We start from the raw sequence: 25,476 nt of genomic DNA, 5'->3' as shown, positions 1-25,476 counted from the left end.
GTAACATATTTTAAGCTTAAACGACTTTTTATTGCCTTGCTGCGGTATGCCGTATCGTATACTTACCCAAGGCCCCATATTGTTCCTTCAACGGAAAATCTCTCAAGGCTTTGTTGTCCTTAAGGTGCCCATACACGGGGTAATTTGTCGTTTCGATCGATCGTCAAGAAAATCGTCCAATCGATCTTTTGAACGTAAAATCGTTTGCGACATTGCTACACACGTACAATTTGTCGTTCGATTTTAACATTGAGGAGATAAATCGTTACGATATTTATTGTCCCGTGTATGGCCACCCTTAGGCTGATTTTCCTGTCACGCTTACAGCTAACTGCACGCGCACCGACGGCGGTGATGGCCCAAGGTGTATGAAATTGTAGGAAGCGTTTTTAGGGTTCCGTACCCAAAGGGTAAAAACGGGACCCTATTACTAAGACTTCGTTGTCTGTCCGTCTGTCTGTCTGTCTGTTTGTCTGTCTCCAGGCTGTAACTCAAGAACCGCTATAGCTAGACTTCTGAAATTTTCACAAATTGTATACATCTGTTGCCGCTATAACAACAAATACTAAAATTAAAATAAAGTTAATATTTAAGGGGGGCTCACATACAAGAAACGTGATTTTTTTGGCCTTTTTTGGTCGTATTCAATAATGATAACAGCTAGGGACTTTAAATTTTCACAAAAATCTTTAATTATATTTGTACTTTAATAATTAATAATAAAATTAAAATAAAGTAAATATTTAAGGGGAGCTCCCATACAAAAAACAATTTTTTTTTGTCTACTTTCGCTCTATACTGGTACGGAACCCTTCGTGCACTAGTCCAACTCGCACTTGGCCGATTTTTGAAACGCTGGCCGTTTCAAAAATCGGCCAAGTGCGAGTCGGACAGTGTGACAGGAAAATCAGTTCTAGTCACACTAAACAGAGTTAATGTCAGGTAGGCGGTACCCATGTTAGCCAGTCCAAAACCTGAATACTCTGGTCAAATCATGAAATCAACCTAATAATATTAAAGTAATACGACCAGTAAAAGGCTTCCAGGAGGACAACCTGGGTCCAGGCTGCTAGAAATCGATTAAACCATGCAGGGGTTTCCGTTAAGTTAGACGACATAAAAAATATTAAGTACTTCAAAAAAAAAGAACGCCATGCAGCCTCATATCGCAACAAGGCACAAAAAAAACGCCATGCGGCCTCATATCGCAACAAGACACAAAAAGAACGCTATGCGGCCTCATATCGCAACAAGACACAAAAAGAACGCCATGCGTCCTCATATCGCAACAAGACACAAAAAAAGTATTCTTAGGTAAAAATGTTCTATACCTACTTACTAAAGAAATTCGGAAAAGCTTTCCATTTCAAATTACATTGATAGGGTGAAAATGACTAGCGATTGGACAGTACTAGTCATTGGACAGAGCACAAAAACACTATTTATTAAGGTTGCTTTAAAACTGACTGTTTTTAAAGTCCAGTCGTTTTACCCTACCATAAAATAAGCTATCATAATCATTCTTGTAACCACACCCGAAAAAAGTTGCTGGTCGTTCTTACCTCTATAGGGATAAGGGTTCATTAACAGGTTTTCAGCTTTTATAAAAAACGAAAGTCTGGCTGTCGCTAGCGGCTGGCTCTTGGGTTATAATTAAATCTAGGAAAATTTGAAAGTTAGGCTACTGAACACTAGATGTCACTTTTGAAGTGTAGTAGCGCCATCTATGAAAATAAAAGCGAAATAATAGAATATAGTGACTGATTTACTTTGACAAAGTTCCGGAAATTTTTCTATGAGGTATTAGGTACACAGGTACTAATTAGGCATAAAATATTGTGACAATAATTTATATTTTGTAAACAATTTTCAGAAGATAAAAATCATATTTTGTAACCTTTATTAAATTTATTTTAATTGAAAGTCAACACTCAAGAGTCAAGACAGCAACAAGAGCAAAGTGGAATTTGGAAAATGGACGGCTTATAAAAAAATTATATGCTTTTGGATATTTTTTACACTAATTTTGTTATTTAGACATTCAATAAATCTAAAAGAAATATTATTACCCCTGACAAAAAAGACGGGTGTTATAATTTTAGAGCAGTTTGCCAAAAATGACGCCTGTGTATCATTGGAAGCTGGGTGATATAGCTTTAGCTAGAATTTGCAAGAAAGTTTACGCAAAAGTACGAGTGGTGAATAGCGAAAAAGGGTTGTTTTACGGCGATAAAGGTAGGTACTGTAAATACTTAATTATAATTTATTCATGATATTTTTTCCCTTTCCCTGGAAAATGCTACTCTCTACTAGAGACCAGAATATATTTATACTGTTATAATATTGCCACTGTAATATTAGTCTTAGGGCTTATGCCGCTTATAAAGACTTCAATAAGCAGTATTACACAGTATGAACTGACACAAGCCATCATAGGCATTAGGCAGTATCAGAAGCATTTATCATTTATAATTATTATCTGCTGGTGAAAATTCCAATGCATCCTCTTATCTTTTCACTTCGACGTTTCGATCTTATTACTGAGGCAGGAAGGTCCAAAATGGTGCTTGACCTGCAACTATTATGTGATGTGCCAAGTAGTCTTCTTGTGTCTTTGCTAATAGTTTATACATTTTAAGTTTATACATTTTATAGTTTTAGGAATAGCTCCTGATGAAGATGGCATAAATATCACGAAAGAGCTTTGCTATTATGTGGAAATTATTCGCTCAGGATGTAAGATGTGGTTACCATACACATGTATGTTTCTAGCTGAGAGGTCTAGACCTTTCTATGGATCATCCGTGAAAAAATCCCCGCTAAAACAGGAAAAAGGTGAAAAACCTACTCCTAAAAAGGTATTTATATGATGATTATGTGTTGGTAATAAATGGTACAATGTTATGTGTTTGTTCTGTAATGCCTGCTTAAAAACATTTAAAATAAAAATAGTAACAATAATAAATTCTAACTACTCTGTTAATTCTAAATTCTAACGATAATGAATTCTAACTTCTAACTACTACTACAGGGGTCACCAAATGGCGGTCCGCGATCCGCATCTGGACCGCCGACCCATTGTGAATGGACTAAACATTTTCAAAGATGAACTTCGTTCAAAATAAATGTCGGTCTTGATTTACTGATGATTGATGAATATCTCCAGGATTTAATACTGGTAGCTTGCACCAATTTTCCTCCCAAATACCAGAGAGATAAAATTGACACTTTTCTTATTGATATGTAAATAAATACCTATTTAAATTCCTTACAATCACCTTTATTTTTTTATGTGTGGATCACGAAGATCATGTGTGGACCCCGAGCGAAACTAATCAGTGACCCCTGTACTACTACTTAGTCAAGTGTTTAGTTAGGTAATTATTAGAACTTCTCTTACTAAAGTAACTTCTTATGTGATGATTTCAGAGAAAAATTAAAGAAGATTATGTGTTACCCATAAATGTGAAGCCATTGAAATCAAAAGAAGCAGATCTGAATGTTTCATTAGAAATCCGCCACATGCCAAAGAAACAAGGGAAGTATGAGAATGCTTTCAATGAGTTCCTCAGACGAGGAAAAGAACAATTATTTGATGAGTTCTATTTTAACTTCTGTCGTAATGTTGATATTAATGATGACTCCTTGTATTATTTGCGTAATGTTGATGCAAGTACGGAGGACAAATTTTATATGGTCATAGAGAATATAGTATCTGATAAGGAAATCGACAACTTTCTGAGACAGTGTTGGAGGTACAATTTTCTTTACAAGCAGCCAGAAATTAAGGATTCCTCTGAGAGCACTGTAAGTTTAATTTGCAGTAATTTTATTTAAAAAAAAATTACCTTTACTTTCTTACTAAGCATAGTGAAAAGTTCTTATTGTTGCCTGGAACTTTTGCTGTAAAATTTATAATATTTCCACTAGTAATTTACCAGATAATACCTGGTAATTTATGATCTATTGTCAGGCTGACATACACAGAGCTGGGTTGATAATAATAATTTATGATTTATCAAAATAACATGATGCTTTTTCAGTTCTCCTTCATAATATTATAAGTATGCAAAAAATTAAAGAGATTTAATAATGCAGAATAGTGCAAGTGGACAAAAAAGAATAGTTGTAGGAAAAAATAAAAGAAACATAAAATATATAAAACAAACAATTTATTGAAATAACAACTAGGTACATCACAAATAAACAAAATATGTATAATATACTTCATTAAGCATCATTATCATAAATTAATTATTATCATTATTAATTTATTATTTATTATTATAAACATAAAACAAATTACCAGATATATTTACAAGTTATTCTAAAGACTGTTGCTCTGAAGCAACGTCTTGCCATGCCCAAAATCAGACAACTTCTGATCTGTCGATAATAAGTCATCCCCTTTTCATAAAGTTGTGGGGATAGAAGGAGAAGAGAACCGAGTGGGAGAGAGGCGTGTTCGTCTATGACGTATCAACTGACTATCCATCAACTGACTGTCCAAATATCAATTGACTATCGGCTATCCAACAAAAACTATTGCGGAAGTAATTATTTATAAATTAAAAATATTTCTTATTCTCCGACATAGTAATATTTAAGAAAAAATAAAAAAAAGTGTAATAAGTTGTAGGATAAAAATAAAAGAAACATAAAATATATAAAACAAACAATTTATTGAAATAACAACTAGGTAGGTACATCACAAATAAACAAAATATACTATATAACAAATAAACAAAATATACTATATAAAATATAATAAACAAAATATACTAATGGTTTTTTTTTTTCAGAAACATTCCATAGAAAAGCTCCCAATAACCATCCATGCACCATGGTGCCTTGTATGTGGTGATAAGGAGAAACTTTGGGAGTGTACCAACTGTCCTGCATCTTTCCACATTGCATGTAGAAAAGAGTGGCTTGTCTCAATCATCCGTAAGTGTTTGATTATTTTATATTAGGAGATAAGTTAAAAGTTGCCTTTTAATAATTATTATTATTTGTGAATTTATTATTCTGTATTATGGAGTCAAATTTTATCAATAAGCTAGCTTTTACATATTATTGTGCTCTAATCTCTTATCAAGAATCCTGATCTGATTACAGCTAGAAGCAAAATATGCGTAGGTTTTTTGCATAACTGGGCAGTGGGCACGAAAATAAAAATTGCTTTATTACATCATTTACAATAATAATCTGTTCACGAAAAAGAGACATCTAGTTTAACATTTACAAATTACTGTGTAAATTTTTACGTTTCTTCAATCGATCGCTAGATGTCACTCTCATATGGCGACCGTTTTCTACATCGCGCTATCGAAAACGCGGCGCGTAGAATGACTACCGTCGCGAACCACTCCATGGTTATCGCTTCTCGGCCTTTTGGCTAAGATCAAAGTGTAGTATCTGTTCTTTTCAGCTTAATATCTGAAAGTTCCCGCACTGCGGGACCAGTATATTAAACTGATTTTTGTACCACGACGGGATGTTCGGGGCTCGCTCCACTCCCGTCACGGGTTGGCCCGGCATTGCAGTGCCGCCGGGATCGGCCCACTTAAACTTATAGAAACTCATCACAAAGACAAGCATATTATTAGTGAGCCTATAGAGTTATAGCTGTGAAGTGGTATAACTTGTCAATTATACACTCCTTGGTTGATGATGAGGGAACTTAACAGTAATTTAGTTTAACTCATTTCAAAATTCAGTTATTATCTGTGTGCATACTTGATACTGCATGCTTCTATCATATACTGCATGCCTTCAGCATAATCTTATGATATCCATTTTCAGACCGAAAAAACCCTCCAAAAAAGATAAATAAGAAGACAACTTTAATACAGAAAATTCTCTCTAGTACTAGAACAATCAAGACGGTGCAAAAAGATAGTGACAAAGAAAATTATAATTTGTGCCCAAGCTGCATGTGGGGACCAAAAGTTGGGTATGAATCCATGCTCATAATTATTATGCGAAAATATATAATGTTAGCCTGTGTATGTAGTATTATATGATGCTTACAACTTAGAAAATTTTTTAAAGATATAGGTGGTTGATCCTTTATACTGAAAGTGAGATTTAAAATTTTATTACCCAATGATTATTATCAGGTACGACGATATAGTCTGGCACAAGCTTGGCTCGTGTCCGTGGTGGCCAGCCAGGATCCTGACTCCGGGAGAGCTGCCGTCCTGCCTGCTGTCTCGCTCACACTCACCGCATCAGTGGCCACTCAAATACTATGGTAACTTAATTTATCTCCTATTGTTGTAATGATGCTTTGCTTGCTTTTAAATAATCTTACAGTTATGTGTGTATGGTACTTGTAGAATTATTGCTATGAAATCAAATAATGTACTAATTTGGATTATCTGACTTTCATTATTTCAGGTAGATATGAAAAATAGATGTTAATGAATTAGCTACAAACCAACACCAGAATTTAAATATTAAATTGCTTTATATATAAAGCAAAGCTTTTGCTTGTCTCGCCTATTACATAAAAATTTAAACATTCCAGGCGCTCTCAACTACTCGTGGGGCGACACAAACCGCATGTGTCTTTTTCTTCCCAAGCACTTGGGCGCTCTGCAGGCGAAGGATGAGATGTTGAGGCAGGCTGTTCTGGACGCCTGTGATGACTACATCGCCGTGTATCTCACATAAGGAATTGCTAATACCGCTAATATAACTATATTCGCCGTGAGAATGCTGTGGATTTGTATATGTCGTAGGATTATTTGATAAATCGAATATTCGCGAAAGTTCTAGGGATTTCGCGAAAACACGGATAATTAGATAATGCTGTTTACATTTTTCAATTTTGCCTAAGTAACATTGCACATTCTTAACACTGATTGGCTTGATTTTTGCTTACTGGCCAACTCCTATTCTGATTTGTTACTATCTTTTCCTATGTATCTTTGAGGTATTACACCATAGAATTATAAAGGGTAAGAAATGACAATGCCTCTTCATAGGAACTTTACTTTTTATTTAACCTTTTTCTCTTACCAACCATAACCTCAGAATTAGTTTCTTCTGTTGAACTTTCAATTTCACTTTCACTAATTTCAGTTGTATCAGTCATTTTGTATTTACAAACACACTTTTAGATAACTTTTGCCACTAACTATTTATCAAGTCCAACTGCAATTACAAACACATTAAAATTGAAATACCAAAACTGCTAACTCGCTTACAAAAACAACCACAAACACTTAGATGAATGATTGGTATCGCGCGTGCGCTACGACTAGATACCGTCGGAGTACTTGAAAAATGCGGCAACAAATAATATATGGCGTATATACGGCGTAACCGCGCCAGTCGCGCCGCAAGCTTCGGGTGAGGATGTGTCGATAATTTTCGAAATTTTAAGTTACGTCCTTAGCAAAATGCCAGTTTGCGTAGTAAGACTTAACACTACAAGAAACAAGAAAGATACTGGCATCACATACCATCAGTAAATATTATATAAATCGTCATAAGTACAGAAAAATAATATAAACCTGAAAATTCGGATCGGAGTACCGCTTGATGTTCAGTGTTGCCAATTACCATAAACTAAAAATTCCCAATTTTTTCTGGGATTGTGATTTTCATATATATATACTTAGTGGCTGAGTGGATGAGCGCATTAAAATCTCTAGCTAGGGTAGCTGGTTCGAATCCCGCCAACGGAACAAAAAGTTTTCAAAGTTCCTGGATCATGAATGTGTATTAATACTTAAATATGAATTATGAGTATCATATTATTATAATAAAAATCTTAAATACAGTTTATATTTTATGTACACAATACAGTAACAAATGAGAAAACAAATTTAACATTTGCTTTTTTATGACTTATTCTTAACTTTCCTTAAACTTCCTACCACTGTTTTAGTATTGTTTTCTCATCAATATTGTATCCATTATATTTCGTTGACCTAAACAACGTTGTTATTTTATCGCATTCTTTTCGAATGGACTTTATTCCAATGGTAAAGTTTATCTGGTGATTGAAAAATCTGCACTTACTATACAATAATAATAAATTACAAGACCACAGCAACTAATTTTTCCCCATTGATTAGGCACCAGTCACGTATCTGGCAACCCGATTATCTACGCACACAACAATATTTGTGCATTGTTTTACACACACTACAATATTGAGTTGCCGCATTCTGGAATCTGTTCTTTCTATACAGCGCGGTATCTAGTCGAGCGCGCGCGCGAGACCAATCATTTATCTAAGTACAAACAAAACAATGCGTGACAATGAATTGACATATTTTAAAACGTCAAGTTAAGCTTAAACCGACCAATCAGTGAGTTTTTTCGATCATAACTAACGATTCGTTTCGCAATCTTACTAAGGCGACTCGCGTTTTCGCGAAAACACTACCTTTTGTCAGTAAGGTTGAAAAATGTAATCACCATTGTCTAATTATCCGTGTTTTCGCGAAGTCCCTAAAATTTTCGCGATAATTCGATTTATCAAATCATCCTACGACATATACAAGGTGTAACATAATAAAGTGACAACTATGGGGGAAATGGTGTTCCCTTTGCTGCTACTTTCACAGTGTACTCGATATAGGGTACTTATACACAAAGTAATATCACTTAATTTTGTTACATCCTGTATAGCCTATATGATAGGTCAAAATTGATCACTGTACCACAGCATTCTTACGTGAATAAACTGGGTAGGTGCCAACTACCTACCGAATAGGTTGTAACTAATTGTACTCAACCTACCTAAAAACATGCAGAATTACAAAATACGAGGTTAGTACAAGTTTATGTATCCTTTATACATATATTTCACACAATATAAAGCAAGAGCGAAATGCTACTGTTTAACTTAGAATATTATTTCATGTTTTTAGTTTTTAAAATTTTATTTTAATGCTATAGACAATTTTATAATCATAAAATCAAAGAATTCATGTGATCGTTTCCTTATGTTAAAGAACATTTTTATCAGTACCTATGCCAGAAAATATATATTTTTTAATTTTTATAATTTTAATACGTACTTACCTTAAATATTACATTGTTTTAAGTTTTAACGTGTTTGGTCGTTTTATGAAAATGACAACTTTTGTATTTGTTATAATTTAAAAGATATTTTACTGTCAATAAGTTTTTATAGATTTTACCTAAGTAATAGAATAAAAAATATATTTTTTTATAAAAACAATATTTTATTACATAAAAATAATACTTTTTACAATTTAACATTCATCTCGACTGGTTAACATTTGCTATTGTACTTAGGTACATAAATGCGTTACTCATTTTCATACATACTTACAGGTGACCTCAGTATACATACGTAAAACAGGTAAGAATATATGTCACATACACATGGGCGTACCGAGGGGGGGCAGCGCCCCCCCCCCCCCCCCTGGATCATGTTGACGTCCCTACTAAGTATATTATCTAGTACTTTTATCCTCCCACCAAAAATAATGTGCCAATGTGCGCTTTTATAATTTTTAACGTGGCGGTAATATCGTGGACGTCCGCGGTAAAACGATAACATTCGACCGTCGACGATAACTTTTTAACGTGCACGTTAAAGGACATCACAACGTCTACACTCTACTGAACCGCACAAAATATGGGCTGCGTAAAATCATAAGGGTATTTAACGTACCCAACGTTTTATTGTGGAAATCGGCGTCCACGATAACGTGACGTCCGGAATTATAAAAGCGCACATTAAAAGTTTAAAAGCGTCTTCATAATATTATATTTCCATACATTTTACTCCCCTATGTTATCGCACATTGTTTTTCTTTACTGCGCGGTCAACATTAATTTAGGAGTATTTTGTTACCCAATCCTATTTTGTTTAGTTTACATTTAGATCAACAAAATGAAACATAGTAGGCCACTGAAACAATATTATTTATTTTAATATATTATGTGTCACAGGCGGATTGTGTAATCCGCCGTTTTACATTACGGCTAGCTGTTTTAAAAAACGACCGTTTTGTAATGCGGCGGTTTAACGATTAGCCGGATGCCGGATTGAACTATTGCGATACGTTCTTCAATAAGGCGGCCCACGTTTAGCCTCATCGTACGTTCCTCGTACCGGTACTTTTTTACTGTTTTACATCGAGAATAATAGAAATTCTTTAATTACACCTGAAAATTGTTCTGAAATTTACTGTTTTCTTTGTTTAATTCACTCACAACTTCGCAATTTAGCAACACACTTTCGGTATCCAACGCCATTGTTGTTATGTCACAAGCGTAATAAGTAGTAGAATCGGAACTAAAAACTGTCAAAGAGGCGACTTATCTTTCGCTTTATTACATTATGGCTAGCCGCTTTGAATAACGTATGGCGCCGAATACATTCCGCCGCATTTAATCCGGCTAATCGATAAATCGCCGCATTACAAAACGGCCCTGTTTTTTAAAACGGCGGATTATACAATCCGTCTGCGACATAATATGTCGCAGACGGATTGTATAATCCGCCGTATTATGCATATTATGCATAATAATAATTAAAGGATTCTGTATTACATTTAAACATGCTACCTACATTAAATGAACATACATATTTGAAATAGAGTAATATCATCACAGACAAAGCACTTTATACAACATTTCATCAAACATGCTAATACGACTGACTAAAATCGTGCTTTATAACAATTTACATTTCTTAAGACAATTGGGATTTCTGTTGAAAATAGATTACATTTATTGTCTTTACACTTAGAAGTCCTTTTTTTAAAAGTCCCTAAAAATGAAAATTCCTTTTGACAAAAAAATTGTATTGACAAGAAAGTGGCTTAAATCTTTGTTAAAAATAGTTTTAGAATGCAGCATTGTTTATGTATGTTCTGATATTATTAAGGGCAGGTTATCCCAAATTCAAGTTTCTAGAATAAGTAATTTTTAAAGAAAGCGTCATTCAAAAAACTGAAAAATATATGTATAGATAGATCTTTTCAATAGTGACTTTTTTTGGTTAGAAACAATACAGATAATTTTACTCGATAAAAAAAACAACGTCGATTTGAAAAACATTTTGAGTTTTATAGAACTTAAAGGGACTCGATCATGTTTATAATATTTTTCGATTCAATATCAACGAGAAATACGGCTTGCGCGCACCACGCCTGACGCCAAGTCGCATCATTGTCCATAGAAACTTGCGCGGCGGGATAACCTGCCCTTAACAAAAATAATTAAAATCACTTTTCTTGTTAATCTTTCTCTGTAAAGTTTTAACTTTCAGTATGGGACCATGGGATAAAGGATCAATGTATAATTTTGTTAACAACAACTTTTATACATTAAAGTTGGAATTATTGACCCCTTACTTTTAGTAACTTATTATTTTTTGTTTCAATTTATTTTCAGCTAAATTATGAGAAATGTGTGTAATAAATTCAACCTTTACATATTAATTTGGTTGAATTTATTACACACATTGCATATTGGGCATGGCATATATTTGCAATTTATCGCTCGGATATACATGATAATAAATTTTGTAACATTATCTATTTTTAGATCAAAATTACAGATGAAACGGAACACATCACATAATATAGCATTTATCCAGAAGAGCTCTTCTTCTATATTAACAATAAAGTCAATTGACATTTCTTTAAAGCTGATCGCACATTTGTCAGCACCGTACGCGTCGTACGCACCGTATAGTACACAAAATGAGGCGCGCGGCCCTGTTACGACAAAACAATGCAACCCTGGTTACATCGTTTTGTAACAATATACATATAGTCTAAATTTATCTACTTGATGCACAGACTTAGATCAAGATACATACCGCATGTCGCTCCATTTGTATGAAAACGAACGTGTCACTTTTTTCCTACCTACTGTGACATACCGATGATAAGAATCGTGTCCATTGTCTTGGCCAACGTTTCTATTTGAATTTCTATAACTCAATACGGCACTTTTACGCATTTAGGCATTTTTAAAATTCCGATTGACGTCCGATTCTGATAGCAGACTAAAGAACAGACTTTCGAAAGACGAGTATTGCTCGTCGTTTGGGAACGCGAGATGGCACGCGAAGTACATACACATGCGGTATCTATCTTGATCTATATCCGTGACTTGATGTCAGCTTTGTATTGACTGGACCCACAAAATTCAGGACAAGTTTTCGACTAAAATATTCCATATTACATTTCGCTGTCCCCTAAGACGTGCTTTGAGCTAAAAGTTAACTCATATTTTGCAAGTTGACGTGTTTACAGGTTACACCGTTTTGTCCTAACAGGGCCGCGCGTACTGTGCGGACGAATGTGTGAGGTTTCATATCATATTTTCATACAACGAATTCTAAAATGCGGCGCGTTCGGCGCGTGCATGCTGATAAATGTGCAATCACCTTTAAAAAATCCTCCACTAGTCACGCACTTACAAAATTTCTACATAATATCAATCAACAACGTCTCACCGAGTACGTCTCATGAACTTCCAGTGGAAAATGTATAAAACTCACAAGTTTGTCACTTACACACAACTATGTACAGAATTGTTCTAAACTAGCCTAGTTGCCGGGCCCGATGACCAGCGCGCTCACCGCGAAGAACAGAAACACTATACCACCGATTATTGTCACTGAAATGAGAAAAATAATCAATTAATAACACTCCAAATGGAAAAACTATCAACGGACTAAGCAAAATCTGTAACCAAGCAAACATATATGGAGGGTACATGGAGGTGAACTATCTTATATGGGGGATATTTGAAAAAGTGTCCAGCTGTACGCAGTAAATAACAGTTGAAAAATCCTCCAAGAGTAGCGCTAGCTGCAGCAAAGTACCCTTTGCTGCAGCTAGCGCCAATAATGAATGTAGCCGTTGGTGACAAACTCAAACTCAAAATTTTTTATTCAGAATAAATTTTTTCAAATATTCTCTGAACGTCGGGGCTACACAGATGCCTACCACCGGTTCGGGAACTAACCCGGCGAGAAGAACCGGCGTAAGAAACTCGCACGGGGCCATCTTTTTCTAAAAAGATGGAAAATTACAAAAAATATATTATAAAATAACAGTGTCATTATGACTAAATAAAATACAACGAATGTACAATTATTATACATATTATAATGAAACAGCTCTGCAGGGGGCGACCTTATTCCCATGGCGTACTATCATTCATGAAATCAGTAACTTTATAGTACGCTTTGGTACACAAACGTTCTTTAACAACTTTTTTAAATCTATTAATTGAGAGATTTTGAACGCTTTCTGGGATCTTATTATAAAGGCGTATACATTGACCTTTAAAAGAATTTTTGACTTTAGTAAGTCTAGTCACCGGAATTTCAAGCTTATGTTTATTACGAGTATTTCTCCCATGGGTATCACATTTTTTCGTGAATTGATATATATTCTTTTTAACATATAATACATTTGATAGGACATATTGAGAAGCAACAGTTAAGATTCCAGTTTCCTTAAATTTTTCTCTAAGTGAAGTATTACGGGCCAACTTGTAGATTGCCCGCACAGCTCGCTTCTGCAGCACAAAAATTGTATTTATATCTGCAGCATTGCCCCACAGCAAAATGCCGTAGGACATAATACTATGAAAGTAACTAAAATACACTAGACGTGCTGTTGTTTCATCTGAAAATTGTCTAATCTTACTTACTGCATATGCTGCTGAACTGAGTCTGTCGGCCAACCCAGCAATATGAGGGCCCCACTGAAGCTTGGAGTCTAGTGTAATACCTAAAAATACAGCTGTATCCACTAGCTCCATAACATCACCATTTAAAAGCACATTGGTTTCCGTTTGCCTTACATTGGGCAATTTGAATTTAATACATTTTGTTTTTTTACTATAAAGTAAAAGATTATTAACACTAAACCAATGTACAATCTTTGAGAGACAAAATATAAATTGAAGTATACATATTAAAATATAACCTAAAATAGCTGACAAAATATAAATTGAACTATATTAAAAATTCAAATAATATAACCTAAAATAGCTGAAATAAAAGCTGCTAAATGATTTAAAATTTACCCTGTTTCTACTGGAACGCCACCCTAATTTAACGCATTTCAGCGGACACTTTTTACATACAGAGATGGTTCTCCTCCATCTGCATTCCATACAAACATAGCTACGAGGGCTGCCTTTTAAGTTCTGTCGTTTGTAAACTTTCCGTGATCATTGAAAAAAAAACCATATGGGATTTTAATCTCCTTGTATTTGGATTTCAAAAACAAAAGAAATTATTCAGATTGGTCGTATAGTCTTATTGTATCGTCTATTCAAAGGTGACAAGTCGGTTGTAAAAATGGAAATGTTAAAGGAAAATTTCCGCGCGATAATTTTTTACAACTAACGAAGTTGATTATCGCGACTTCGGCGTTTTGGGGAGATCACTTCTGTACTTAGTGATGCAGGACCATGTCTTAGGATTATAGAACGCTGGTATTTAGAAGTTTAAAGTGGACACCCTAGCCTCAGTGACCAGCCACGTGATGGTCGTCCAAAAACCGTCGTAACGCAAGAGAATATTGAAGCCGTGCAGCAGCTAATCCTCGAAGACCGTCATGTGATATATCGCGAAATAGAGGCATCCATGGGCATTTCAGGGACCACTGTCCAAAAAATCTTGCATGAAAAACTTGGAGTAAAAATTGTAATTTCTTGTTAGATACCTTGTTTGCTTAGCGACGACCAAAAACAGCCCGTGTTAGTTTTTGTCGCAAAACTCTGCAGCGATTCAACCGAGGAGAGTCAAAGCACGTTTATAATTTGCTCAATGGTGACGAGTTTTGGATATATGCTTATGATCTAAATTCTAAGCAGCAGTCTACTGTCTGGGTCTTCTAGAATGAGCCAAAATCGTGGACTCACAGAGCACTTTAAAAAAAAAATGTTTGCCTCCATTGTGACAAAGGGTGGTCACATCGCCACTATTGTACCCGAAGATTGCAAAACGGTTACCGCTGACTAGTATACCACAGCTTGTTTGCCACAAGTCATCACCGAATTTCGAAAAAAACTATTCAAGACGTCGTATGTTCCTGGCCATGACAACGCATGTTCGCACAACGCCGGTCAAACAAAGATGTATTTATGAACCCAAAACGTTGAAATTTTAGATCATCCGCCTTACAGCCCTGGCTTGAGCCCTAAGGATTTTAATAAGTTCCACAAAATTAAGAAGCTGTTTACGCGTAAAAATCAGCCATTTTGACTACCCAACTTCGGACTGGAATAAATGTTTTAAAAACTGGTTTGAACGCATGCAAAAGCATTTTGATTATCGCGAAGAATTCTTAAAAAAACAATAAATGATGATAATCTATTAGATTGCCTGTATTTATTCCAAACGACAAAACTTAAAAGGCAGCCCTCATCAGAGATGTTGATTCCTAGGCAGATGGCGGACCGCGGACCTAAGTAAAGTAAGTCTGTAAAAAAAAGTGAGGAAATTAAAAAGTGGCAACATCGTAGTGTCATCCTTTTCAAATCAATCTAAGGAAAAAGGGATGACACTACGATGTTGCCACTTTTGAATTTCTTAACTTTTTTTACAGACTATATTTTGGTCGCGTTAAGTCAAATCCATCCGAGTTCCGACCGATCACAGCTACAGCTCGACGAGGCTTTATATGCACGTGGCGAAAAAAGGAACTAACGCTACCATCATACAAGAACGTCATTTTTGACAGTTCTCCTTTACCAGCAGGCTCCCCGCCCACGTTCATATAAGCCTTGTCGAGCTGTAACATTGAATTGACATAAGCGACGCAGATCCGTCAACTGCCTATGAATCAATTTCCTCTATGGTACACGCATGTTCCTACCTCTTGGCTTCACCATAGTTGGGTACTAGATACACTTTAAGGCTGCGTTTCCACTGAAGCGGAGCGGAGCTTAGCGGTGCCGAATTGACCAATCACCATGCTCGAAATCTCTCCCTTTTCGCTCCGCTTCGCTGTCATTCCGCTGGAATAGCACGAATCACGATTGGTCAATTCGGGCACCGCTAAGCTCCGCTCTGCTTCAGTGGAAACGCAGCTCTGTATTTTAATCGCATTTAGCATAATAATGTGGAGAAAATACAAATAAAGCAACAATATTTCTGTCTATGATTATGAGTGAAAATTTTATTGTTCACTCGTACAAATGAGTGAAAAATTATAATAAATTCAGATTATTATCATAGTTTGTGCTCGCGATTCGCACGGGACTAAGTTATTATGACCTTCTTTATAACTTTGCGGTGTATTTAGATCAGACACATTGCGTAGGGGATGTTTAGTATACCCCAAAGAAGCTTCCACATAAAGCACTGACGATTGATAAAAAGGTGAGCCTGTAGGGACATTTCAAAAGATGTATAAAAAAATAAAGCTGTATAAAAAGATATTTTCCTAACTGTATTTGAATAATATTCTGACCCTTTAACTATCTTTAAAATTTGACGGCACAGTAGGGGAGCAAAGCTCGAGCGTCATGGATACCTTTTTACATTACGTAAAACTGATAAAAAATAATAAGAGCGTTTTTTATTTTAGCGACGAGTTCAGAAACTGCAGCCACTTTAAAGCTATGAAAAAGAAAATATATTAAAAAAATTGCTTATTTAGGTTAATTATAACATGATTTTATTTAGACAACGAGGACTAAATAATTTAGTTTAGTGCAACATAAAATATCTACATTTTATGTTGAACTAAACAACATATATTTTCTTTTTCATAACTTTAAAGTGGCTGCAGTTTCTGAACTCGTCGCTAAAATAAAAAACGCTCCTATTATTTTTTATCAGTTTTACGTAATGTAAAAAACCTACTAGGTATCCATGACGCTCGAGCTTTGCTCCCCTACTATTATATTTCGAACTGTGCCGTCAAATTTTAAAGATAGTTAAAGGGTCAGAATATTATTCAATCTATGATTTCTCGAACACAGATTTATCAATGGAAATTCCCGACAGTGAAGATCTAAAAAACGAATCAAACAGCCCACTCACCAGTTCTGACAGATATTTTCTGCGCCACCATCCGCCCGCCAATGACGGCGAGGCCGGTGCACAGCGCGTGTCCCAGGGAACCCCCCACCACGACGCCGTACGCGTTCTCCCTCGTCGCCAGCACCACCGTGGCCACCTGCGACCTGTCCCCCCACTCCGCTAGGAAGGTTAGGGACGCGGCCTGCAGCAGCACCTTGATTACCGCATTCCGTCTCCTCCGCCTGTTCTCCGCTTGACCCTGCTCTAGCATGTCCAGAGTTTCCTCCTTCTCCTCCTGAAATGAAATAAGGTGGTGGTTATTCTCTAAGTTTATTGGGCGTATCTTTAACTAGGCAAGCTCAAATTATAATTAAAAGCCTGGATACATTGTTTCGGGGGTACTTGCTTAAATATACATAATATTTATATTATTATAAAATGTGCTAGTGAATTCTGCATCTAATATGACTTATACTATTGAGATTACTTCAAATATTATGTGTCCTAAAATCCTAACTCTGTAGAAAGATTTCATAATTTAATATTTTCCAAATTTTTCTGACAGAAGTTTATCTATTCAACAGAGCTGCTGATTGGTTAATGTTTAGGTGTCAGTCAGTTATGTTAAAAAAATAGAAACGGGCATTAGAGTGGTTTTGTTCATAATAGGTCTTCCAAGACCTAGGCTACCTAATACCTACAGCAATTTTATAATAATAATCTTATTAAAATATTATACCTAACCTGAGTATAATATCACTATAACATGATGCGATATAATAAAACAAAGGTACAATTTATACGTGGGAAAACATACAATCAGATAAAAATGCATGAACCTACATCCAAACGCCTAAATTACATGCAAAGCATGTGATTTCTATTTACTCTATATAAATGGGTGCAAAATATATTATTGTAGGTATATAATAAAATTAAAACATAATTATACAATGGGTTATAATAAACTAAACAGCTCAAAAAACTTGACCAAATAATTTGCTGACTTGAAGACTGCGTAGTAATCTACATGGTTTAAAAACTTTGCTATCCTCACGAGTCTAGTTTGGGGGAGTACTAGGTAACGTGTTGGTCAAATCTTTCTCCAATGCTGAATTCCTTTAATTGTAAGCTAACTTCAGGCATACATGATGGGTGCAAAACCAAATTGATAACGCTAAGCTGAAACAAAACGGCTAGGTGATTTCGGACAAAGATTCACCCTCAACGGTACAGGCTGAGAGGGACTCGGGAGGGAGTCCTCGGGGGAGGCTATTGGAGCTAGCCCCGACGGTTGCGGGGCTTCCCTCTGGGAGAGCCCGTCTCGGGATCGCGAGGGCCCCGGATATTCTACCGACGCTTCTTCGGCCGATTGGGAGCGCTCATTATCTGAACCCTGCATCATTTTTTGGCGATTAACAAGACGTTTTCGAAGAAAATTCGTGTTCAACTTAGAACGTATGTAGGATCATAAAGGAATTCAACATTTCATTGTTCAATCGGAACCACGAAAATACCGTGGAAAATACTTACTGATGATACGTGTGCATATTATCAGTGATATAGGTAGATACGATAGGTACTCGAAATACTTATAGACTGACAGTCAGATTACGCTCATCCTTTGTGTCTAAACACACTAGGCTGAATTACGCCGGCGTAAATTTCGCCGCAAATGTCAAACGCATACAAATACGCGACGGAATAGTGTGTCGTCTCTCGCGTTCCGCCCGTATTTTGTATGAGTTTGAAACGCGGCGGAATTAACGCCGGCGTAATTCAGCCTAGTGTGTTTAGACACTTTGGGTGAAGCCAAACGAGCGTAATTTTTTGGGTTGCAGAATTTCTGCCGCGTAAATATATTTTCATACAAATCATGACTCACGAAATTACGCTCGTGTGAATCAAACAGGACTTTTGTATGAAACTGAATGCAGCAGAATTTCTGCGAGCCGAAATTCTGCGACTCACAACTCACAAATTACGCTTGTTTCCGGCTTCTTTATCTACACAATCCGCGAGCAAAGATCTTATTGTACTGACACACTTGCTTTTTAACATAAGTAGGTACATCATAAATTTCCAAATCACTAATTTAGACCTATGTTTTTACCCAAAGGATTGTAATAGCTCCTGTACCCATTTTAACAAATTCTAATTCAATGGCAAAATGGGCACCTATGTCAAATTAACATGGTAGTTCGTAATCAAGCCAATTATTTTACAACATAATATCATTTTTCATAACTATAACATTAAATTATTGTAATTCATATTTGAATTAAAGATTTCCGAGAAAATTTATGTGCTATCAAATATTTTCTTAGTCTCACGTTGAAACAGTATTTAAATAAAGATTATAAAATTATCTTAATTATAATGTCATTGAAATGTATTACGGCATGGTGTGTGATATTATCTAGGGAGGCTCGTCGGCACTCGACAGGTTGGAAAACACGTGTCTCTGTACGCTTATGCAAAAGTACTACCTGATCTTCTCTCCTCTTCAGTTCGCTCTGAACCTCCTCTAATTCCTCCTGTCCCTCGTTGGGGTCCATTTTCCATCCATCTCTTAGCATTTTTATACCGAATATCGCGAAGAGCGCTGCGCTAATATAGTGCGTGTACACTCTCGGTATGACCGTAGCCACCCAACCGAAGGCTGCCGAGAGTATCGTCATAAACACTAGGGCAGATATAGCTCCGGTGAACACTATGAACCTAGGATGCTTCATTGCCATGATGGCCGCTATGAAGAACGTCTTGTCACCGAGTTCTGATACTATCACCACTGATATGGAAGCGATGAATCCCTGAAGAAAACTCCCCTGCACCGCCGCTTTCTGTAACAAAAATTATTTTGTGTTATTATTATTATACAAATAATTTTTAAAAGGTAGTATTTGGAACGGGAGCATCATAGAATGGCAAATTATTATTGGCATATATATATAACGCTTTAACACACGAGTGCTAGGTCCCGATTCTTATTTATGAATTGTCGGTTAGATCTAAGACGATCTTACTTTTTCCTGAGAAGTATAAGAAGTATCCAAGGGCTATAATGCCCGAATCACATTGTAATATTCGACAACTTCAAGTGCGAGATCGCTTATATACGCCATAAACGCTTTCCACGCTCAGCTTTAGCACATCCATCGTGGGTATCGCGGATACAATAGATTCTCAATTGTTATGCGGCAGCCGGCTGCCGCTTGGGGATTGATGGGTTTAACCAATAACTCCACAGAGACCATACTTGAATGTAGCTGCCTGCTGCAATAGCCAAATAGTACTGATGACGTATGTTTTACGTTTTTTTTCAGCTCATGAATTTTGAGGCCCATAACAACTAATTACTTGCAAACCATTAGGTACTGAAACGTTACGCATTTAAGAGGAGTCCACACCGCCCTTTTTTCCATACAAAAGTTGTCCCCTGTTTCCTCCCTGGATAATGCTAGTAGAGTTATAATTTTTTTCCTGAATATCTACGGCCACTAATACAATGTCCCTATGTTTTCTTTTTTTTCATAATTTAATTATTAAATAAGATATGAACGTTCAAAAACCCAAAAAAATGGCCAGATTTTCCACTGTGTTCAAACGTCCAGAAAACAGATTTGGCTAGATTATACAAAAAAAGCAAAACATAGGAACACAGCTCAAGCCTTTTTTTAATCTTTAATGAAAAAAGTATTTAAATCGGTTTAGTTTTGGAGAAGGAATCAGGGGACAACGAATCGTTGATTTTCTGGATTTTCTGCAGTTGTCTCTATCGCGTTCTGCGGTATAGGCTTGAGGTAAGGGAGACAGCTATAGATATTACACGTACTTTTTTTTCATTTCTCTAGCCCCTGTTGTATCCTCTTAATAAAACAAACTTCTTGATACTTGTCTCGAACAAACATTTCGTTTACTGATAAGAAGTTATCAAAGAGTATTATTATTTATTAAAACAATTACAAGGAAGTAGGACACCGAGATCTGGTTTTGTGGTCTACTTTATGCTCAACTTATGACTACTGGTTTTCTACTACTGTCTTACTACTACTGGTTAAAATTTTTAGTAGTGTTTTGCAATATTGCAACTACTAAAGACTGACGAGTGGCGAAAGTGTATATCTATTGTGATCGATTTCCACAAGTTGCGATAATTATTAATGCCAGAGGCCAGCAAGCGAGATGTCACTATCAGTAACACTGCGTGGCTGGTAAAAAGAGACGTGTGATACATGACAGCAGAACCAATTTTATTCATCTCTTTGACGTCCAGTAGGCACTTATCGGCACGTTGACAATTTAATCTCTTATGGTACGTTTCTACGCTTGCGAAGGCTTGGCAAGCGTCCACAAGGCACAAGCGTCCACAAATCTCGCTTGGACCTTGGCATTTCGAAGTCGTTTGTAACATGCTTGTGAAAGCGTCAGTGTATTACGTACATCCAAGCATGGAGGACATCAAAGTCCAAACCTGTGTTGGCTATGACGCTTGCCAAGCCTCGGCAAGCGTAGAAACGTACCATTAGAAAGATGCTTGTGTAACTGTATACGTAAACAAATTTTTACACACATACGTAAATCAATTTCGGTTTCGTTACTTGTACTATTATCTATTCTGTGGTTTCGTTTGACAGCTCGAGATTGTTGCTCTATTCCGCTAGGTAATAGGTAGGTTATATTAACTTTATGGGTGCAATGCTAGTCTACAAGCCTTAAAAACTTTTACTTAGCATACCTACTTTTTAATGGCACTCCGCACTGGTGATTCAGTCATTATGTTCATGTATGTGACTTGACTATCTAATTTCTATTCCTATCTGTTAGTTACGTCCAAAAATACTTTATTACATTGTGTATCATTGTTATATCTATTAGTTGTCTTTTAAGACCTCGATGGATGATCCTGTCAATAAAATACTATCTGACCAGTTGATTAGACAAGACAGTAGACACCAGCGGGCACCGCGATTATTATCAGCCATCTTCAGATTATTTTAAGTCACTATCATTGCAATTTGCAATGATAGTGACTTAAAATAAAGTGCAATGGTATTTGTTTGTCGGTATTTAGTGAAAGCACCTTAATAATTTAATATAGAAATTAGATAAGTATGTTATACATGCCACACACAAAAAAATTGTAAGTAGTTTTATAAAACAAAAAAAACTTAACGTTATTCCTAGTCTCTAGATCTTATTTACTTGATTTCTGTCTATCTACATGTAAACCAAATAGCCAAGTGCCAACACATTGGATTTCTCGACTTGACAGAAAATATAACTATAAGTAAGTATTATCTTATTGTAGTAAAGTTGATCGACAATGTTTTAACGTTCAAACATTTGTAACAATTTTTAGGGTCCCGTACCCAAAAGGTAATTAATTAAAAATCAAAAAACTCGACTGCAAAAAATGCTAACTAAAACGAACGAAACAAGACCTAATTCTGCCGGAGGCATCGAATCCGTAAGCAAACTGGTAAGCAAGAGTCATATCAATTAAAACATGGATTCGATGCCTCCGGCAGAATTAGGTCTTGTTTCGTTCTTTTTAGTTAGCATTTTTTGCAGTCGGGTTTTTTGATTTTTAATTAATTTATTTTATTTGGGACTTTTTAGTTGTAGTCATCTAACCATTTCGACAATCAATATAATAAAAAATTGAAAAACTACCGTGCATTATATATAAGTACTTACAGATACTTCTATTTTCTAAGTGTACCTACAATACGTTATAATAGGTACATAGGTTTGGTATGTTTCAGTGTATGTTTCTAGTTTTAAGTAAGTACCAAATCATTGTTTTTTTAATACTTTGTCATTGAATTTTCATCTTGTTTTAGTAATGTCAATTAATTTTTAATTATTAATATTGTATTTATCCATGCAGGCGGATTTTGGTTTTCTCTTATTTTATTACTAGCGGTCGGCCGCGGCTCCGCCCGCGTGGATGTCGGTAAGCGCTGCAAAAAGCATACCCAGAAAAGATTCGGTTAGCGAAATGATTTCCAGGTTAATTCACAGACTCCGACACTAACATCGACGGCGCAGTCAATATAGTGATATTTAACGCAGGCTGCAGCACAGATTGTCAAAAAATTTTTGGACTACATTTAAACGCGTTTATATTACTCATTATTTTAATCCGTCTGTCTTATAATCTTAATCTTAATTATTTTAATCCGTGCGGGAGGAAGACAATATTTTGTCTTCCTCCCGCAGGCGCACCCACCTTGGTGACGCCAACTATCGCAATATTTTAATTTCGCCATAATTTCAAAACCAAATGTCCAATTTTATTCAATCAAAGACCAAATATTATCTACATAAACTGTACTTAGTGATGGAATAATTTATTTTGATAAGCATTAAAAGAATGAGTAAAATAAACGCGTTTAAATGTAGTCCAAAAAAATAAAAATAAATGGTTATTGTGCCTCACGCGACATAGATAGGTATAGTGTGTCGCGGACTTTTTTGTAGATATTTATAAGTTCTACAATTACTTAGAACATTTTATGGTTCTATCTTTTATAGTTTAGGCAGCGTACGTAAAATAAGTAACTTTTCTGGTTGATTTTTTACACCTTGCGTCCGAAGAACCCAAATATCTTACGGAACCCTACTTTTTCCAAAATAAAATTAAGCCTATGTTTAACAAAAATAATGTAGAATTTCAACGGTAAAAGAATTTTTTAAATCGGTCCAGTAGTTTCGTAGCGAAACAAACAAAAAATCAAATCTTTCCTCTTTATAATATTAGTGTAGATTTATCATTCCATTTAATATTAAAACTGAAAGTTATATACATATTTAGAATCAGTGTTTAAAATCCTTTATTTTGATACCACACTCGATATGCTTGGTAGTTTTTTTTTTTTTACCTCACTAGATGGCGTCAAACATCTGCCATTTTGTTTTTTTTTAAATGCCACTTATCTAAGAACACTTGGGTCATTAAGACAAATCTAACGATAACAACCCTCCCGGCAGTCGGGTAATAAAAACGGGACCCTATTACTGAGACTGCGATGTCTGTATGTCTCCAGGCTGTATCTCAGTAACCGCTATAGCTATACTTCTGAAATTTTCACAGATTGTGTATTTTTGTTGCCACTTACCGCTATAACATCAAATAAAAACCGGCTAAGTGCGAGTTGGACTCGCCCGTGGAGGGTTCCGCAGCAGCAATAAGGTTTATCTTTTTGAAATTAAAAGGCTTTTGATTTATTTTTATATTTCAGTTGATTTAATGAAAATTAAATTAAGGTTTACTATTTATGACGTATAAAGAAAACTTCTTGCTAGATCTCGTTCAAACCAATTGTCGTTGGTAGTTTTTATAGTAATATACATCATATTTTTTTTTTACATTTATCATGCCCCTACTTTAGAAGTTAGAGGGGCACACTTTGGAAGTCTCTCTCGCAAACTATTCAGGTTAGAAAAAAGTGATATTATTAACCTCAATATGATTTTTGAAGACCTATTCATAAATACCCCACACGCATAGGTTATATGATTTTTTTTTGTTAGCTCTTATAGTTTCGGAGAAAAGTGGCTGTGACATACGGACGGACAGACAGACAGACATGACGAATCTATAAGGGTTCCGTTATTTGCCAATTGGCTACGGAACCCTAATAAAAACGAACAATTAACGTGATTTTTTCGGCCTTTTTTGCTCTATGTCAATAATGAGAAAACAGGTAGGCACTTGAATTTTTCACAAAGTCCTTTGTTATTATAATATGTGTCGTACTTTTTAATTATAATATTAATATAAAATAAAAATGTAAGGTATTTTAATTTAAGGTATTTAAGAGGATTCCACACCGCCCTTTTTTCCATACAAACGTTGTCCCCTGTTTCCTCCCTGGATAATGCTAGTAGAGTTATAATTTTTTTCCTGAATATCTACGGCCACTAATACAATGTCCCTATGTTTTCTTTTTTTTCATAATTTAATTATTAAATAAGATATGAACGTTCAAAAACCCAAAAAAATGGCCAGATTTTCCACTGTGTTCAAACGTCCAGAAAACAGATTTGGCTAGATTATACAAAAAAAGCAAAACATAGGAACACAGCTCAAGCCTTTTTTTAATCTTTAATGAAAAAAGTACTTAAATCGGTTAAGTTTTGGAGAAGGAATCAGGGGACAACGAATCGTTGATTTTCTGGATTTTCTGCAGTTGTCTCTATCGCGTTCTGCGGTATAGGCTTGAGGTAAGGGAGACAGCTATAGATATTACACGTACTTTTTTTTCATTTCTCTAGCCCCTGTTGTATCCTCTTAAGGATTTTGCTTCAGAATCCATTTTTTGTTAATGTTTTGTTTAGATGTGTTATACACTAAGCCGTGTATAAGTTGTATAACACATCTAAGGCAAGCCTTGCCTGACTAGTGACTAAGACATTGACTTATATAATAATATGTATTACTACCACTAAGGTATAATTGAAGACGA

The 25,476-nt window shown here is 35.6% G+C and overlaps 2 protein-coding genes and 1 non-coding gene across 5 annotated transcripts in view; 2 read left to right on the top strand and 1 right to left on the bottom strand.

The window, feature by feature from the left end:
• The first annotated feature begins 2,132 nt into the window (after window positions 1-2,132).
• Window positions 2,133-6,730, top strand: LOC121730601. The gene is made up of 7 exons (XM_042119756.1): window positions 2,133-2,235; window positions 2,656-2,858; window positions 3,430-3,823; window positions 4,816-4,947; window positions 5,806-5,956; window positions 6,123-6,256; window positions 6,533-6,730. Exons 2-7 carry the CDS (start codon window positions 2,742-2,744, stop codon window positions 6,676-6,678), a joined length of 1,074 nt encoding a protein of 357 aa, XP_041975690.1. The 5' UTR covers window positions 2,133-2,235; window positions 2,656-2,741; the 3' UTR covers window positions 6,679-6,730.
• On the top strand, window positions 5,379-5,571 carry LOC121734645. The gene has a single exon (XR_006036774.1). It is a non-coding gene; the product is annotated as a U2 spliceosomal RNA (small nuclear RNA).
• A 5,333-nt stretch (window positions 6,731-12,063) lies between the features above and the next one.
• LOC121730411 (transmembrane protein 165) overlaps window positions 12,064-25,476 on the bottom strand; it is a 36,392-nt gene continuing 22,979 nt past the window's right edge. For all 3 annotated transcript variants that reach the window (XM_042119472.1, XM_042119555.1, XM_042119637.1), the window contains 3 exons: window positions 19,492-19,845; window positions 17,024-17,297; window positions 12,064-12,630 (listed from right to left, as the gene is read on the bottom strand). In XM_042119472.1, the coding sequence (XP_041975406.1) occupies window positions 12,560-12,630; window positions 17,024-17,297; window positions 19,492-19,845 (699 nt within the window). In that variant the 3' untranslated portion in view covers window positions 12,064-12,559. The remainder of the gene's footprint in view (window positions 12,631-17,023; window positions 17,298-19,491; window positions 19,846-25,476) is intronic.

This window comes from Aricia agestis, chromosome 1, assembly GCF_905147365.1.
Source record: "Aricia agestis chromosome 1, ilAriAges1.1, whole genome shotgun sequence".
NCBI classification, from domain to species: Eukaryota; Metazoa; Arthropoda; class Insecta; order Lepidoptera; family Lycaenidae; genus Aricia; species Aricia agestis.
This window is presented reverse-complemented; position numbering and strand designations above follow the sequence as displayed.